Below are 15,917 nucleotides of genomic sequence, written 5' to 3' on the forward strand. Positions count from 1 at the left end.
CCCAGACCCATTCTTTATCTTGTTATTTAACATGTTAATGACAACAAAATGAGGTTTATCACGTTTGCATTGTGATCTTCATATGTTTGCCTAAAGCTGAAGCGTTTCATCGACCTTATCAACAATGAAATCACAATGAGATTGCAGTTTGAATCCCGGCTCCTCCGTGTTACATGTCAAAGTGTCCTTGGGTAAGACACTGAACCCCTAATGCCCCCAATAAGCAGGTTAGCGCCTTACATGGCTGCACGGCCGCTATTGGGAAATGTGAAGCACCCTGTAAAGCGCTTTGGGAAGTCTTGACTTGAAAAGTGCTATATAAATGCAGATCATTTCATTTCACTTTTTTAAGGGTCTATAGGTGACTTTGAGAAGAAATGTGATCATGTCTGGGCTCAAAAAGCATAAATTGCCTCCAGTGAAATGTTTCTTCCTGACAGAATGTTTGTCCGAGTGAGTAGTGTTGGTTATGTGGTGGAATCCGGCAATGTCTTATTTTGAAACGCTCCAATTTTCAAGCAGTAGAATCGTTCATGCGGGATATTAGCCTTTATTTTGAAAGGTCTCACGGAAGTGAAAGTGACAGCGCAACCGTGTTGGTGTGATGCCGCCCTGGCTGGCCCAAATCAAACATGGACGTCGACCGGGACCCGACGAAAGCGGCGTGAGCGTCGCTGTCTTCTGCCGCCGGACTAAGGAACCGACCCGACAAGGTACTCGAATGCGAACTGAACTGAACTGCGGTTCGACTAAGCGCTAGTTGTCGAAGCGTTGTTGTGCGCCCTTTATCGGACTCGCCTCCGCTGTTTCTTAGCTTCTCTCGCTGAAGGGGGGGCGTACACGCCGACGACAGTTCCACTTTTTGGGGTTCACAAGCGCAATGGTTCCTATAACAAATTCAATATATAAAAGCTCGAATGACCCACACGTGTCAACCGAACTTGAGCCTAAATCGGTGAGTGGCAGACGGCAGCTGCTGTCCGATAACGGAACCAAGCGGGCAGACATCCCTAGTTCGGTTCATTGCGCATGCGTACGCGTTGCGGAGGCCCTCCATGACGTCAAAGGCTGGAGCTGGAGATGCGCTCGTCCTCGGCATCACCATCATCCTCATCGTCACTTATGTGCGCAAGTGAAAAAAAAACCGCTATTGACATAGAAAAACGCAAAACATGGGGGGCGGGGATAGATAAAATTTATTTAAAAAAACAAGCGAAAAGCAGGACATTAAAAAAGCTAATGTCCTGAAACATTTTCAAAAACAGTTTCAAAAATAACTTGTCCCCATATCCCAAACTTATCGTACCCTGGATACATTTTCCCCATAAGAAATAAGGCCCTTTACGATTAAGATTTCAAGATGAAAGGCTATACAAATAAACTTAACTTGATTTAAGGCGCACCCCCATAAAATAGTCTTTTGTCATAATTTTTTCATATCAGGCTCACTGGACAATAAGGTGCATATAATTTAAATTGCTACTGTGTTTATTAGTTTATAAGCCTTGTACACGTTATACACTTACAGTATATATTAGTGATAAGATGAATCCGTCCGAAATTGTTGCTTACCAAAATTGGAATAGATTGTATGCAGCTAGAATGGAACCAAGGTCACGGCAGTGAGCGTGCCAAAATCGAATCACTACATCACTCGTGATACAGATGATACATAAAAAGGCATTCAATTTTATCTCATTATTACATTATTTTTACAAATGTTAGAGAAAGGAGAAATTCGTCCAGGAAAATATAAATGAATGCAAAAAAGCACAGCGAGGTAAACAATTCTTGGGTGTTTCTGGTGATGAATTAGACATTCTATTCATTTATATCTTTTTCTGTTTTCACCATTCTCTAGCTTTTTTTTCTTGTACCGTGAGTAAAAATAGTTTGATTGTGAGATGTAATCAAATGTTTTTGCAATGCCGCACTTTCAATCTCCCGGTCAATTACGGCAGTGTTTTTCAACCTTTTTAGAGCCAGGGCATGTTTTTTACATTGGAAAAATTTTGCGGCACACCACTAACCAAAAATCTTATAAATTGACACTGAACAGTATGTTTAATTACAACATAATTCATAATACCCCCAGTTTTTACAGCACAGATACTTGACAAGAAAATAATATTTGCGAAAAATGATTCATGAATGTTTTATGAAATTTTTTAAATTTTTAAAAGTGACATTGGATATTTCTCAAGGCACACCTGACGATCTCTCACGGCACACTAGTGTGGAACGGCAGTGGTTGAAAATCACTGATTTAGGGCTTCTTAGGTGTACCTTATAGTCCAGAAAATACAGTAGTCTTACGTAGGGCCCTCATCATGTGAAACTTAAATGCTCCCCACCTTCCCCAATTCACGCAATGAGAGAAGCAAAAAACATATATGTCATGTTAATGCGTGTCAACCGTGTCAGTCAAGAGGAAGTGCACCGATGACAGTCGAACAGGGTTGCGGCAGGAAACACCTGACGGCATTCTTCCTCTTTAACATTCTGACTTCCTGTTGCCGCCACCTCCATGACAGTTGATAGAGAGTGTTGTTGTCCTCCCGAATCAGTGCCGAGCTTATCAGGGAGTTCTTTTCTTGCAGTTGGTGGTACCTTTTGTCCTGACTGAAGCTGTGCTTATTATTAAGAGAGTCGAAACGGCTACTCCTCAACGACGATGGTGCAGAAACACACTTTCAACTTGTCTTACCCCCAGAATTGAGGCCAATAGTTCTAAAAGGTTTGCATGACTGCACGGGACTTATGGGTATCAAAAATACACTAGATTTAGTAAAAAATAAACATTTTATTGGCCTAAATTGTCAGATGAGGAATCAAAAGTAAAGACTTGCACCTGTTGCACGCTATGTAAAACTATAGCAGACAGCTCCATTTGTGAATACATTTATCACTCAAGAGACTGGCTCCAGTAACTCTAAAGACATTAATGATCACAGATCCTTTCACAAAATATGCCTTGGTGATACCAACTCTAAAACAGAATGCAAATATAGTTGCCAAGGTACAATGGGAAAATGTCATTTCACATTATGGGTTTCCTGAAAATCTACAAAGTGATCAAGGACCAGATTGTGTACACCACTCTTTAAAAGCTTTGTCAAATAGCTGTTAAGGTGAGCAGTGACGGAAAATTTCAGGATTATCCATATGGCAGCCCATTCCATTCCTGGCGATTACGGACAGGAGCCCTCTAACTTAACTTACCACTGCAAAACTTGATGCTACAAGTTACAGATGGCCAGCATCTCTATCCACATTCATTTTCCCACTTCAATACAGAGCAGGAAAACTAAATATGAATGCAGATGGTCTTTCTAGACGCCCACATTTTGCCCGACCTGTTGACTTAATATTTACAAAAGAATTGGAAAGAATACAGCAGTTTACTCAAAGACACTTAATCGATGCAAATAACTCAAACTTAATTCGATTACGATTTTTGTTGTTGTGATGAACCAAGTGATCGCATGAAAATTGTTGGCTGTTAGAAATTGGAAGAGAGAAAACCCAGTTGACTCTGGTTCCCATTTCCCGGCAGGGGCGGCATGACGGAGGACAAATGCCCGCAGTTGGTGGACTACTTTGTGGTGGCAGGCCTGGACCCGGCGGGGCCCTGGCGTCCTCTGGACGATGAGGCCAGGGGCGGGGTGGCGCCGGCGGGCCGTGGGACTGAGCCCGTAACCGACCTGGCGGTCATCGCTCGAGGCCTGGGCGAGGAAGTGCCGCAGGGTTTCACCTGCATTGACAAGTCACTGGGCGGACACTCGGCCGAGCTGAGCGCCGGACTCATCAACAATCCTCGCCTCTACTTGTGCTACCGGAGGGGCCATGACAAGCCTCCCATCCTGGACCTCGGGTGAGATCCCAGATGGTGCCCGTTTTTTTGCTGGCTAGTTATGAAAAACACACTTGTAGACTATAGGCAGGGGTTTCAAACTCAATGTGTTTGTGGGCCACCAGAACTAGGGTCTGAATGAGGTTAGGCCGCAAAGGGTTTTCAAAGGCAGGAACTTACTGAGAATTACACTTAAGATTCATTCAATGTTGTTTAAGCTTTAATTTACAGTAATAACCATCTCCTTTTACACACTGGCAGCACCCCTTTTTGCATTTAAAGAAATTATTTTGGAATAGAATAGAATAGAATATACCTTTATTATCATTGTTACAAAATGGGTGAACATATTGTGACAACGAAATTGGACGTGGCCCTCCAGTTGCACATTTAAATGTAAGGATAATAAAAAGATAATTTACACAATACTTACACAAGAAAGTGTGGGCATGTAGAGGCAGAAGATATTTACATTGGGTGTTTACTTACAGTTTTGAGATCCGTTTGCAAAAAAATGATTAATCGAATCTGCTAAATAGTTGAAAATTATAGTCTGTAAATTGTGCACACTGCCGTCTGTCAAACAAGAAAGTAGCTAGCCAGTCGATTGCAGGGCATATCAAACTCGCGCAGGTCACATGAATATTCAGCCTTTTTATTATGGTGGGGGCCCCAAACTATTGTCTTGCGAGCCGCAAATGGCAGGCAGGCTGCAAGTTGAGACCCCTGGTCTTAGGGATATTTTCTATAGTCCTTGAAATGCGATATGTTTTTCTACTTTGCAATAAATATTCTCATTTCCTGAGTGTAAAGTTAGCAAGAAAAATTATGTATAAATTTGAAGTGGCCCCTCTTGATCGGTCCCGGATAACACTTGTATCTCGCATTTCTCAAATCTCAAACGTACTTCCCCCATAAGAAATAACTGAAAATTAATGTATCTGTTCCCGGCCTTCCAAATTAATCCAAGTTGACCCTAAATAGCTATGAACACATGTACTTTAACCCTGAAACCCATTAAAATATTAATCTAACATAAATATACAGTAATGCAATAAATTAGATGATATTAAAGGAATAAAAACGCCAGTTTATTATGTGGTGGTGGAGGAGTAAGGGATCACGAGAGGCGGTTGAAGGTACTATAGCTATTTCTGTACACTTAAAATTAAAGTTACTGTAACATTAAATGCCACAAAAAGGAGATTTAATATGATTTAAGAAAAAAACACAACACGAGTGTGCGGGACTAGGTCTGTTTGGTGGGAAATGCAAAATGGGATGAGCTGATGATGGCCGTGAGCGCTCTCAAGCAGTCTCTAGTGGTAGTTTCTGGTAATTCTTGTAATTGTATATTAAGCAAGGTATTTGCTCAAAATGCATTTCATATTTTTTAATTCTTGTAACTCGGACAGATTTTCCCCATAAGAAATAATTAAGAACCCTATAATCTGTTTCCTGCCTCCCAAAATATTACAAGTTAACCCTAAGTAGGTATAAACCACATCTCCGTGAGCACTTAAAACACATTCAGTAACGGTAGTTGAACATAAAAATACAGTGTTAAGATAAATAGGATGATATTAAAGTAAAATGCGAGGTGATGTTTTCGTGTTAGTGGAGGAGTTAGGGAGCATGAGAAACCTTTAACATGCTTAAATTCTTTCTTTACACTAATAAAGTTATTGTCACTGTAAATTCCACCCCAAAAAACACAACACAAGTGCGCAGGATCAGGTCTGTATGGCGGGAAACACTTGTTAACAAGCTGCTTCTGGCGGCAAGTGTTCTCTTGTGGAACCGTCTGGCATTTCTCGGTTTCAACATGTCATATGTAGGACTGCAACTAATTGATAAAATCAATTCAAAATGATTATTAAAAGTGTTGGCAACTATTTAGATCATTAATTTGTTGTATCAAGTTTAGATCATTAATTTGTTGTATGAAGTGATTCATAAGCCACCAAATACGTTAAAGCAATGCAAATAAGAGTGCACACCATTCCATTGTGACCCTGCGATTTGTACCGCTTTGGTCTGGCCTAGGGCGCCAAGAACGTGTAAGTATATTAAAAATTATATTACATTTTGTAAATCCTAAATATTAAACATTGCATTATTTAAAAACTAAATTGGCATGAAAGTTTCAAATTTGTAGCGTTTGACTGTTTCATCATGAACCAAAGTTAACAAATTTTAAGGGAAATGCTGCAGAAATACAGAGAAAAAAATCAGAAAAAATAAAATAAAGTAAAACGAAAATAATAATAACATGTTTAACTCTACCCAAGGGGCAAATTCTTGAGCATATATTATTTTCATATTGGGAATGTTTATCATATTCCAAAACTTAACCCAAAAAACAAATATGTTGACAACATTTTGAAAAGTGGGTTTGTTTACATTTTTGATATATTTTTTTGTGGATTAAAGAAAATCTACACATATATTGAAATGTATGGTTCTTTCTTTTTTGTTTTATATAAGTCCAAATGTAATATGATCTTCAGATAAGGTGATGGTAAAAGAGTATGTTGCATATTTGCAGGTGTATAGCATACATTTCCATGTATTTTTGTTTTTTTGTCAAGTTAGTTCCCGAAGCACTTGTATTTTTTATTGTTTTATATAACAGAATGTATTTTTGTGCATTATTTTTATATCTGTCCAAAACTTTAATATTTGAATAAAAGAGGAAATTAGAAATGTCTTTAAGAAATGTGATAACTCGATTAATCGAAAAAATAATTGAGCGATTTATCGATTATGAAACATATCGTTAGTTATATGTCAAACGCAGGGCTTGCAAACAAAAAAAACAATGCTTTTGGGCAGGGTGCTGTACGAGGGCAAGGAGCAGCCCAAGTCGGGTTGGTACGTGATTGAGACCACGCCCTACAGCCGCTCGGCCAGCCTGAGCTCAGGCACCGGCCCGGTAGCGCACCGCGTCTTCCTGACGTATCGGCGGGCGACTGACGGGCAAGGCCCGCAAGCACTCGGCGTGACCGACATTGGGGTGCTGCTTCCGGGAAAGGGTGAGGCGGCACCGCACACCTTCAGCCGCGTGGACAAGAACCTCAACTCAGGCGTGGTAAGACCCTAATTGCCATTGCCGCGGTCCCAACAATACAGAGATCCCTCGGTTTTCGCGGTTAATGGGGGCCAGAACTCCCCTCGAAAAGTAAAAATCCTTGAAGTAGCCTCACACCTTCATAAAACTTCATAAAACATAAAGCTCAAGTTGACGTCTTTACCGACTAAAAGTACACGACTGTAACAAAATAACAACCATAGATCTACAAATAGAAACACAGAATTGCAGTTGGATAAATGGCCTTTACTGACATTATAAAAAAGTGCAACAAAATTGGAGGGCTTCTCCTTTCAGTGCAAGAAAGATATTTAGAGAGTGGCTGGCTAGATGCACATTAGCATTGGGGCTCCTTGGATTGAAGTCTGCCGATTAAAATACAACCGTACCAAATGTAGCAGTTCCCCACGAATTGTAGCTCCAGGTTATCTGTTTCATGAGTATTGGATCTAGCGTTTGTAAGATACAGGTTCGGTCGGGGTGGCTTAAGAGAGTTGTAAACCTAGCTTTAGCATTGGGTAGATTTGACGCCTCGCCATTCGCTTCTCTCCTGACGCCGCCAGAATCGTTTACCAGACCCGATAATAATTCATGGAGCACCTACTTTTAATTACAGCATTTCTTAGAGCTCTTTTAACTTTTCTCAAAGTCCGAATAAACTGATGAATTTATTTCAATGTTACGATACGCTAAAATACTAGCTCAAATGTAGCCATGCACAGCAGGGTTTTTTTTTGGGTGTTTGTAGTGTGAACACAGTGACTCCTGCGCCCGCCCACTGTTTGACTCACAGCATACACCAGCCTATCACAGTCACGCAGACAGACAGTCACGCCCACATAAAACACATACAATCTGCCGCCTGCAGCATTTGACAAATGCTCTCTGTTGAGTACAATGCACAATACATTGATATCATTGTCAATAAAGACAATGTAATTCAAAATCTGCAAAGCAGTGAACAAGGGATAACCGGAACGTGAAATAGCGAGGGGTCTCTCTATTCCCACTTCTCCCCCTTTGAGTGGGTTACCCACATTTTGTCCACACTTCGTGCCGACACATTTTTTTCTGTTTGCAGTTTGGGCCTGCTGTCTACGTGTGCTATAAGCGGGCGGCAGCAAAAGCCAACGCGCTGGTCTATGAAGCAGGTGAGTGCACCCGGAGGGACGTGGTTTATAAGTTTATCCTGCTTGCTTACAATAAAAAAATGTAGTTCTGTTTTTACTATTGGACACCTGTAAATTGCGAAGAATGCCAGGGTTGATTCATATTTTAACTATTGCACTGTCTACATAAGGGGTTGCCAACTTTTTTGAAACTGAAAGCTTTGTTTTTGTTAGGTTGGCTAAAGGATACTTTTCTCTTCATAACGGGTCTTTTGATCTGCGTTTTGTCTGGCCACTCACCTAGAACCTGTTTGCCATGGGTGACCCTACCAGGGGCTCAAAGCCCCCAACAACATAGCTCCTAGGATCATTGCGACACACAAACTCCTCCACCACGATAAGGTAGCAGATCATGGAGGGTGGTGCAGCGTCTGCCGTCATTCGTACCCTGTACCGGTCTGTCGTGGTGAAGAGGGAGCTTACCCGAAAGGCAAAGCTCTCGATCTACCGGTCGATCTATGTTCCTACCCTCACCTATGGTCATGAACTCTGGGTTATAACCGAAATAACACGATCCTGGATACAAGTGGCCGAAATGAGTTTCCTCTGCCGGGTGTCTGGGTTTTCCCTTAGAGATAAGGTGAGAAGCTCAGTCATCCGGGAGGGACTCTGTGTAGAGCCACTGCTCCTCTGTATTGAGAGGAGCCAGTTGAGGTGGCTCTTGCATCTGATGAGGATGCCTCCTGAACGCCTCCCTCGGGAAGTGTTCCGGGCATGCCCCACTGGCAGGAGGCCTGGGGGCGACCCAGAACAAGCTGGAGAGACTATGTCTCTCGGCTGGCTTGGGAACGCCTCGGGATCCAGTCGGATGAGCTGACCAACCAGGAGGTGGCTGGGAATAGAGCCGTCTGGGCTTCCCTTTCTGACCCTGGATAAGCGGAAGATAATGGATGAATGGATGGATGGCTGAAGAATACTAGTTTTATATGCACTTATGAAATAGTATGATTTTTACTATGTTGTTATTACCAGATTGTAATTGTTAAAGGTGAAAGTAGACTCAGTCAACCAGTCAAGCTAGTTAGAATTCAAATTTCCCAGCAAACTAAAAAGACCCATGATATATTTTCAGAACCAGTCCACGGGCTAGTCAGGTGGTATTAGGGGGCTACTTGGTGCCTGCACGCACTACTTGGGAGACCCCTGTTTTACATCATTGTCACTATTAGCCAATCATGTTGCTGCTCTTTGATTTCCCAAACACAATCCTCTCCTGTTTTCCTTGCAAGTTCATAATTCATTGATGTCTTCTCTCCTTGTTTCAAGATTTTTTTAAACTGTAAACGTAACAATTGGTCATTCAAGACAGGTATTGTACATATTCAGGGTTTTGGGACTCTTGGTGGTCCTGACATGTCGCACAAAAGACAGGAATCAAAATATGGCTTGCAGTTGGTCCGATAGGAGCCCAGATTTTTATTAAGCACCCACCTATATACTTTTTCATTACTTAATGTTAATATAATCAATTTTACCAACACCAGACAGTTATTTAACGATAACGATACAAACTATAAACTCAACTTTTAACTGGATATTGTACATACAGTATTGAAGGTTTTGGTACAGTCCTCTTCAGTTGTCCTTGCAAGTTCAAAATGTATTGGTGTCATCTCTCCTTATTTTGAGTGCCTACTAATCTAAAAATGTATCAGTTACCTAGAAGATTTATAAAAAAAGAAAGGCTCATGGGAGGACCTTTAGAATAGCATTTGCATCTCTAGGTTGTCTTTGTACATCTATCTTCTGATCTTCTGGCAAGTTCAAAATTCATTAAAGTCTTCTCCTTATTTTGAATGTCTACTAAACTAGAACCCTATCAGTAACCTAAGAAATTTAATAAAAAGAAATGTTTTAAGATGGGGGACTTTCAGAACAGGTTCGAATTGTTGCATTATGTGTTTTTTTGGTTCAGTCCTCTCCTGTTCCCCTGGCAAGTTTAAAATTAATTTATGTCTGCTCTCCTTGTTTTGAGTGTCCACTAAACTAAAAACGTATCAGTAACCTAGTAGATTTAATAAACCCTTTGGGCTCAGGTCTACTGAGCCGCTACCCAGCAGAGGACCTGGCGGCTTTCCCGCTGCCGCAATCGGTGCCCGTCTTCTGCCTACCCATGGGCGTGGCCCTGGAGAGCTGGCCGGCACACGCCAAGTATCGCATGCCCGTCTTCTCCACCTTTGTGCTCACCTCAGCTAGCGGGGACAAGGTGAGCCTGCACCCTCGCTTTCTTCCCCTCCTCAAATCACAGTCTGGTTTGTTTGTGGGTGGGTAGGTTTATGGTGCTGCCATCCAATTCTATGAGGCCTTCCCCAGGGAGGTTTTGTCAGAGCGACAGAGCGTTCGTCTGGGTTTGCTAAGCGTTCTGGACCGCCGGCCCGTCCCAGAGCGCAGCCTGCAGGCCAAAAAGAGTGTCTGTGTGTTGTCCCACTGGCCCTTCTTCGATGTCTTCCAAAAGTTCCTCACTTTCATCTACCGATATTCTGTCTCTGGACCCCATGTGCTGCCCCTGGAGAAGTCAGGAACAAAACTTTCAACCTGTCCACCTGTCTCATGTCTCATCACGTGACGGTTTGATTTCCCATGCAGGCACATCTCCAGCTTCATGCACAACGTTCCCTTCCCGTCCCCGCAACGACCTCGTATACTGGTCCAGGTACGTTCTGCTCACCTGGTCACCAGGGCCACTTTGCTGTGTGCATCATTTTATTGCTATGTTTCATCTTTGTTGCTATGACATTACCACGGTGCTTTAAAAAATTATGTCAACCTTTCGAAATTTATTTTATTTCTGCAGCTTGCACGACTTTTCATTGCACTATTTTTACAACACACTATTCTTTCATTGCTTTGTCATAACTTAGGCTAGTCTCTAAACACTAAGTTGTAAATATATTTCTTTATCATGACAATCTTTTGACCTTTTTTGTTTTTAAAGTCCTTTGTACATGTTTAGCCTGGAGTGGCATGTCTAATCTTGTTGCGTACAATGTTTCACTACGTTTATATCAGTGACACTAATTCAATTTCATCAAATCATTATCATATGTGATTTGGTCAAAATCACAGAGGTTCCCATATTTTCAATTATGGTAGCAGGCAAACAATGACAGAAAGACGGTAGGAATAATTTAAGTCCAGACTTGTAGGGATGCGTTTCTATCCTTTCCTTTATACAATGCAGTGAAAAAATATTTACCCCGTTACTGTTTGTTTTTTACAAAATGCATTTTTGAAATGTTGATTCAATTTATTAAGGCCCCCAAACAAAAATCAAAATCTGTAAAAAAGTCATTGCTGTACGTAATAGCCAGTTGGGCTATCTTTGGTAGTGGTTACAGAAATCAAATGTTTATGATAATTGGTAATGAGTTTTTCACAACGGTGTGGTGAAATTTTGGCCCACTCTTCTTTGCAGAATATTTTCACATCTGAAAGGTTTTCTAGCATGAACTGCCTGTTTAAGTTCACACCACAGCATCTCAATTGGATTTTAATCCGGACTTTGAGTTGTTCAGTCCAGAACCCTCTTTTTATCTTTATTTTCAAGCCATTCAGAGGTGGACGTGCTGGTGTGTTTCGTCTCATTGTCCTGCTGCACGATCCAAGAGAGCTTGTGTTTGAGGGCACAAATTGATGGCCGGACGTTTCCTTTCAAGATCAGAATTCATTATTCGATCAACTACAGCAAGTTGTGCTGGTCCTTAGTCAGCAAAACAGCCACAGACCATCACACAGCCACCACTGTTCTTTGCTGTTCTTTTTGTCAAATGACCTTTTAAACAGAGTTCCAGATAGGTCTGTATTTCTTTTTGTGCCTGAAAAAAAAATCAACATTTCAGAACTGCATTTTGCATTCTCAAAAACGTTGCATCAAAGAAGTATTCTATTTGCATAAGAACTATTTAATTGCAGAAGAAGTACTTTATTTTTTTCTGTACTGTTAGAGGTTCCACATTGTACTGTTTACTTATTTACACTTGAATTTCCATAACTATGTGCAAGGAAGATTTTACAATTTTCACATTGCCTTGTTGCAGTATAAAGTGCAATATCCTAGTTCAAATGCAATATCCCAATTGTGTGTATGTATTTTTTTCAGATGTATATTTGATGAAACGTGACACATTCTATTCTTTTTAATTCATGAGTCTTTATATTGTATATTGTTTGCCAAGGGCAGTGCAAACGTAATCTTGTTGTAGAAATAATAATAAAGGTGATTAGGATTAAATTATAGTGGGCAGCTCTTAAGGTACTCGTTAGGGATTGGGCACGTGGTGGGTTGGTGGATGGTTGGATACCTTAACCACAGGGTCGTAGTGGCACCAGTTCCTGTGGTGTGTCTTGGGCAAGTACAACCAGGTGGTGCTCACCTGTACTTGACTTTAATTGTTTGCGGAAAATTGCTCTTCAGCCTTACTGTTGCCTTGTCATGACAACATACTTAACACCCTGTTTTAAACTTCCAAAACCCCAAATATATGTTGCAGCTCTCTCCGTATGACAACCTCCTCGTGTGCCAGCCTGTCTCCTCGCCACTGCCCCTCAGGTGAGCCCTGGCATGAACCGGGCTTCTCCGTTTTGGATTGCACTCATGTCGATGGCGTCTTCACAGTGGCGCCAGCTTTCTAAAGCTCCTGCAAAACCTGGGCCCGGGCAATGCGTGCACACTGCTGCTGGCCGTGCTGACGGAGCACAAAGTCTTGCTGCACTCTCTGCGCCCTGACGTCCTCACGGCAGTGGCTGAGGCGCTCGTCTCCGTAAGAAAAAGCGGTGGACGAGGTTGGTGGTAATGGACCTGGCAATTGATTTTTGGTTCCATTTCTTTTCAGATGACGTTCCCGCTGCGCTGGCTGTGCCCATACATCCCGCTGTGTCCGCTGCAGATGGCAGAGGTGCTGCTGGCGCCCGTGCCATTCATCGTTGGTGTCCACTCCAGTTATTTCGACCTCTACCAACCCCCTGGCGACGTGGTCTGCGTGGACCTGGACACCAACACCCTCTTCCAGTCAGTCAACTCGGCACCGTCTGTACCAACCTATTCTGTTCCACGGACCAGTTTTATAATAATAATTATATTTATAATAATAATACACAAACCTTCCTGTGTGGAGTTTACCTGTTCTCCCCGTGCTTGCATGGGTTTCCTCCGGCCGCTCCAATTTGCTCCCACATTCTAAAAAAAACAAAAACATGCATGTCGGGTTAATTGGCCGGTCCAAATTGTCCCAAGGTATAATTGAGCGAGTGAGTTGTCCGTCTCTGTGTGCCCTGCGACTTGCTGGCAACCAGTTGAAGGTGTCCCCTGCCCACTGCCCGAGGACAGCTGAGATGGGCTCCAGCACCCCCGCGACCCCACTGAGGATAAGCGGTGCAGATAATGGATGGAGGGATAATAGGACATTTTATTTCAAAGCTCCTTTCAGTACACCTAAGGTTGCTGTACATAGAATAAAAACAGTGATATCATTAAAACATAAGTCAAAATAGAAAATGAAAACAAAAATGAAAAAAAGTACTGTAAAAAAGGGAGGCCCATGTCCGGTGGTTTATTATGAATAGTCAATTCTAAAAAGGTGGGTTTTGAGTCTGTATTGGAAGATGGACAGGGTGGCAGAATAATGGTCAGGTGGTAGTGTGTTCCAGAGATTATGTCTGACAATGCCAAATGGCCGCCTTAAACATGTTTGTAAAATAATAATAACAACAATCATACCATAAATAATAACATCGGAAATAATTATAATAATAATGATTAGCGTAAAACCATTGTTTAAACATGTGGAACATTTGAGTGTCCTCGTAACAAGGACTATAACTCATGACTATTTAATACGGAAGTTGACTACCCGCTGACTATTGAAATGTTTATTTAAGTAAATAATACATTAAAATCACATTCAAAAAATTTTGTCCTTGTAAACCAAGAACAGGCTCATCAGCAGCAGCAGTAGAATAACAAATAAAACAAAAATGATGTGCATATTGTAAAGCACATTTAGTGGTCAACTGCAAAGCCTGTAGCTAAATGATTCTCAACTGTTTTAAATCAAACAGACTGCATGCATATAATTTCAAGTACATATGTCAAACACAGTATGGCACAACCCTCAAGCTCTCTTATAGTGAAATATACATGAATAAAATCTACAAAGTATGTCATCAAAACTGTATTGGCTTAAATTTTACTTGAATCTTACCGAGGCGAGTCAGACTCTGGTTCACCTGTCTAATGTGCTTTCTCTAGATTTTTGCGCATTTCTGAGGTACTGCCATGCAAGTAGTCTTTTTGTTGTCCTAATAAGTAAAATGCTCTCAAACTGCTTGGGTACGCGTGCTTGATGTTGACGCAATCCTTTCTGTAGGTTACTGCTTGCGACAGCGACGCTATTGCTCATGAGCGACTCTAAGCGCAGATTATATTCATGTTGAGATGTCTCACTCTGGTAGCAAAACATGTCTGGTGGCAATAGTAAACAATGAAATGTATTGTCTACTACTACTATTGATTTTTGTCACATCCACCAATCGTTGCAGCCCTAAAAAATAACAGGCAAACAAATACTGGAACTTTTTTTTTTTTTTCTGAGTGGCCTGGTACCAAATGACCTGTGTTCTGGTACCGGTCCACGGCCTGGTTGTTGGAGACCCCTGATCTGTACGGTCTCTAGTGAGAACACAAAATTTCTGTCACCCGCCAGGTCGGATGACAAGAAGCCGCTATCGTGGCGCTCATTGCCCCGGAAACCCGCCAAGACGCTTTTCGCCACCCTGAGCAACCTGCACAAGACCCTGGAGCAAAGTAGGTATCGGAAAATGCTTCATATATGAGCAGGTTCCTCACCCAGCCGGGTCTGTATTCTTAGTTTGCTGCCCGGGCCAGGAGGACGCCACGTTGGAGTTCCTGCTGACTGACTTTGACCAGACGTACCGGCGACAGAAGCAGCTAGAGGCTGATATTCAGGAAGCCTTCTTGCGCTTCATGAGCATTCTTTTGCGAGGCTACCGAGCCTTCCTGCTGCCCATTACGCAGGCGCCCTCCGATACCACCACTGACTGCAGTTCCCTCTTCCACCTGCAGGGTGAGCCCTCGGCTCTTTTCCTCTTCTGGTCCACTGGCTCACACAGCAGTTTGGAACTCCCCAAAAATTGTCTTCTGTGATATTTTTTCATACATAGGGTGCAAGAAATTAAGTTACAGTAAAGGCTAGGGTTACACAATCAATATAAAGTGATGTATTTGTCCATAGATTGACTAGTTGGAACACATCACTGATCACAGTTGCATCCAATTGCATATCATTTGATGCAACAAGAATCAAAACCAGGTCGTGGCGTGGAGTGCGGCGGATCTTATCCACTAGACCACTAGGGATACAGACAACACATCAAGAGGCATTAGGTCATATCTTATCTTCAAACTATTTTTTTGTCATTGTACCAAAATGTTGAGGTTATTTATTGGGCCAGGCGAAGAGAATACTGTCAGACAGTATAGCGGTCCGTGGTACAGCCGACTTGCAAAGTCATTACAAAGCACTCAAGATTCTGAACTGAAAGACGATAAGGGCACTATGAGAAGTAATTTAGGGGGTATGAACTCAATAAAGAGTACAGAATTGTGGAAAGTAATTTGGACGTCCTGAAATATATGAATTAAGGCATTGCCACACTTTTTTTAAAACGTCACCATGCTGAGAAAAAGTAAAAATGAATTGGGAGAGTGACTTTTTGCCCATCACTGCAGTTTTTTGTTAGTATAGCATTAAAATGGTGATGGCAAAAAAAATACATTAAGACCTCG

At 41.9% G+C, this 15,917-nt stretch overlaps 1 protein-coding gene across 1 annotated transcript in view; it reads left to right on the plus strand.

The window, feature by feature from the left end:
- Positions 1-285: 285 nt before the first annotated feature.
- The window catches only part of dennd4b (DENN/MADD domain containing 4B), a 33,872-nt gene continuing 18,240 nt past the window's right edge, over positions 286-15,917 (plus strand). Inside the window, exons 1-12 of the mRNA XM_088326642.1 lie at positions 286-713; positions 3,557-3,874; positions 6,689-6,944; positions 8,026-8,095; positions 10,150-10,319; positions 10,386-10,627; positions 10,700-10,766; positions 12,604-12,662; positions 12,729-12,873; positions 12,946-13,121; positions 14,815-14,915; positions 14,980-15,195. Of these exons, the coding sequence (XP_088182768.1) occupies positions 3,564-3,874; positions 6,689-6,944; positions 8,026-8,095; positions 10,150-10,319; positions 10,386-10,627; positions 10,700-10,766; positions 12,604-12,662; positions 12,729-12,873; positions 12,946-13,121; positions 14,815-14,915; positions 14,980-15,195 (1,813 nt within the window). The 5' untranslated portion in view covers positions 286-713; positions 3,557-3,563. The remainder of the gene's footprint in view (positions 714-3,556; positions 3,875-6,688; positions 6,945-8,025; positions 8,096-10,149; positions 10,320-10,385; positions 10,628-10,699; positions 10,767-12,603; positions 12,663-12,728; positions 12,874-12,945; positions 13,122-14,814; positions 14,916-14,979; positions 15,196-15,917) is intronic.

This window comes from Urocampus carinirostris, chromosome 2 (assembly GCF_059441175.1).
Source record: "Urocampus carinirostris isolate Australia breed hairy pipefish chromosome 2, RoL_Ucar_1.0, whole genome shotgun sequence".
In the NCBI taxonomy this organism is placed as follows: Eukaryota; Metazoa; Chordata; class Actinopteri; order Syngnathiformes; family Syngnathidae; genus Urocampus; species Urocampus carinirostris.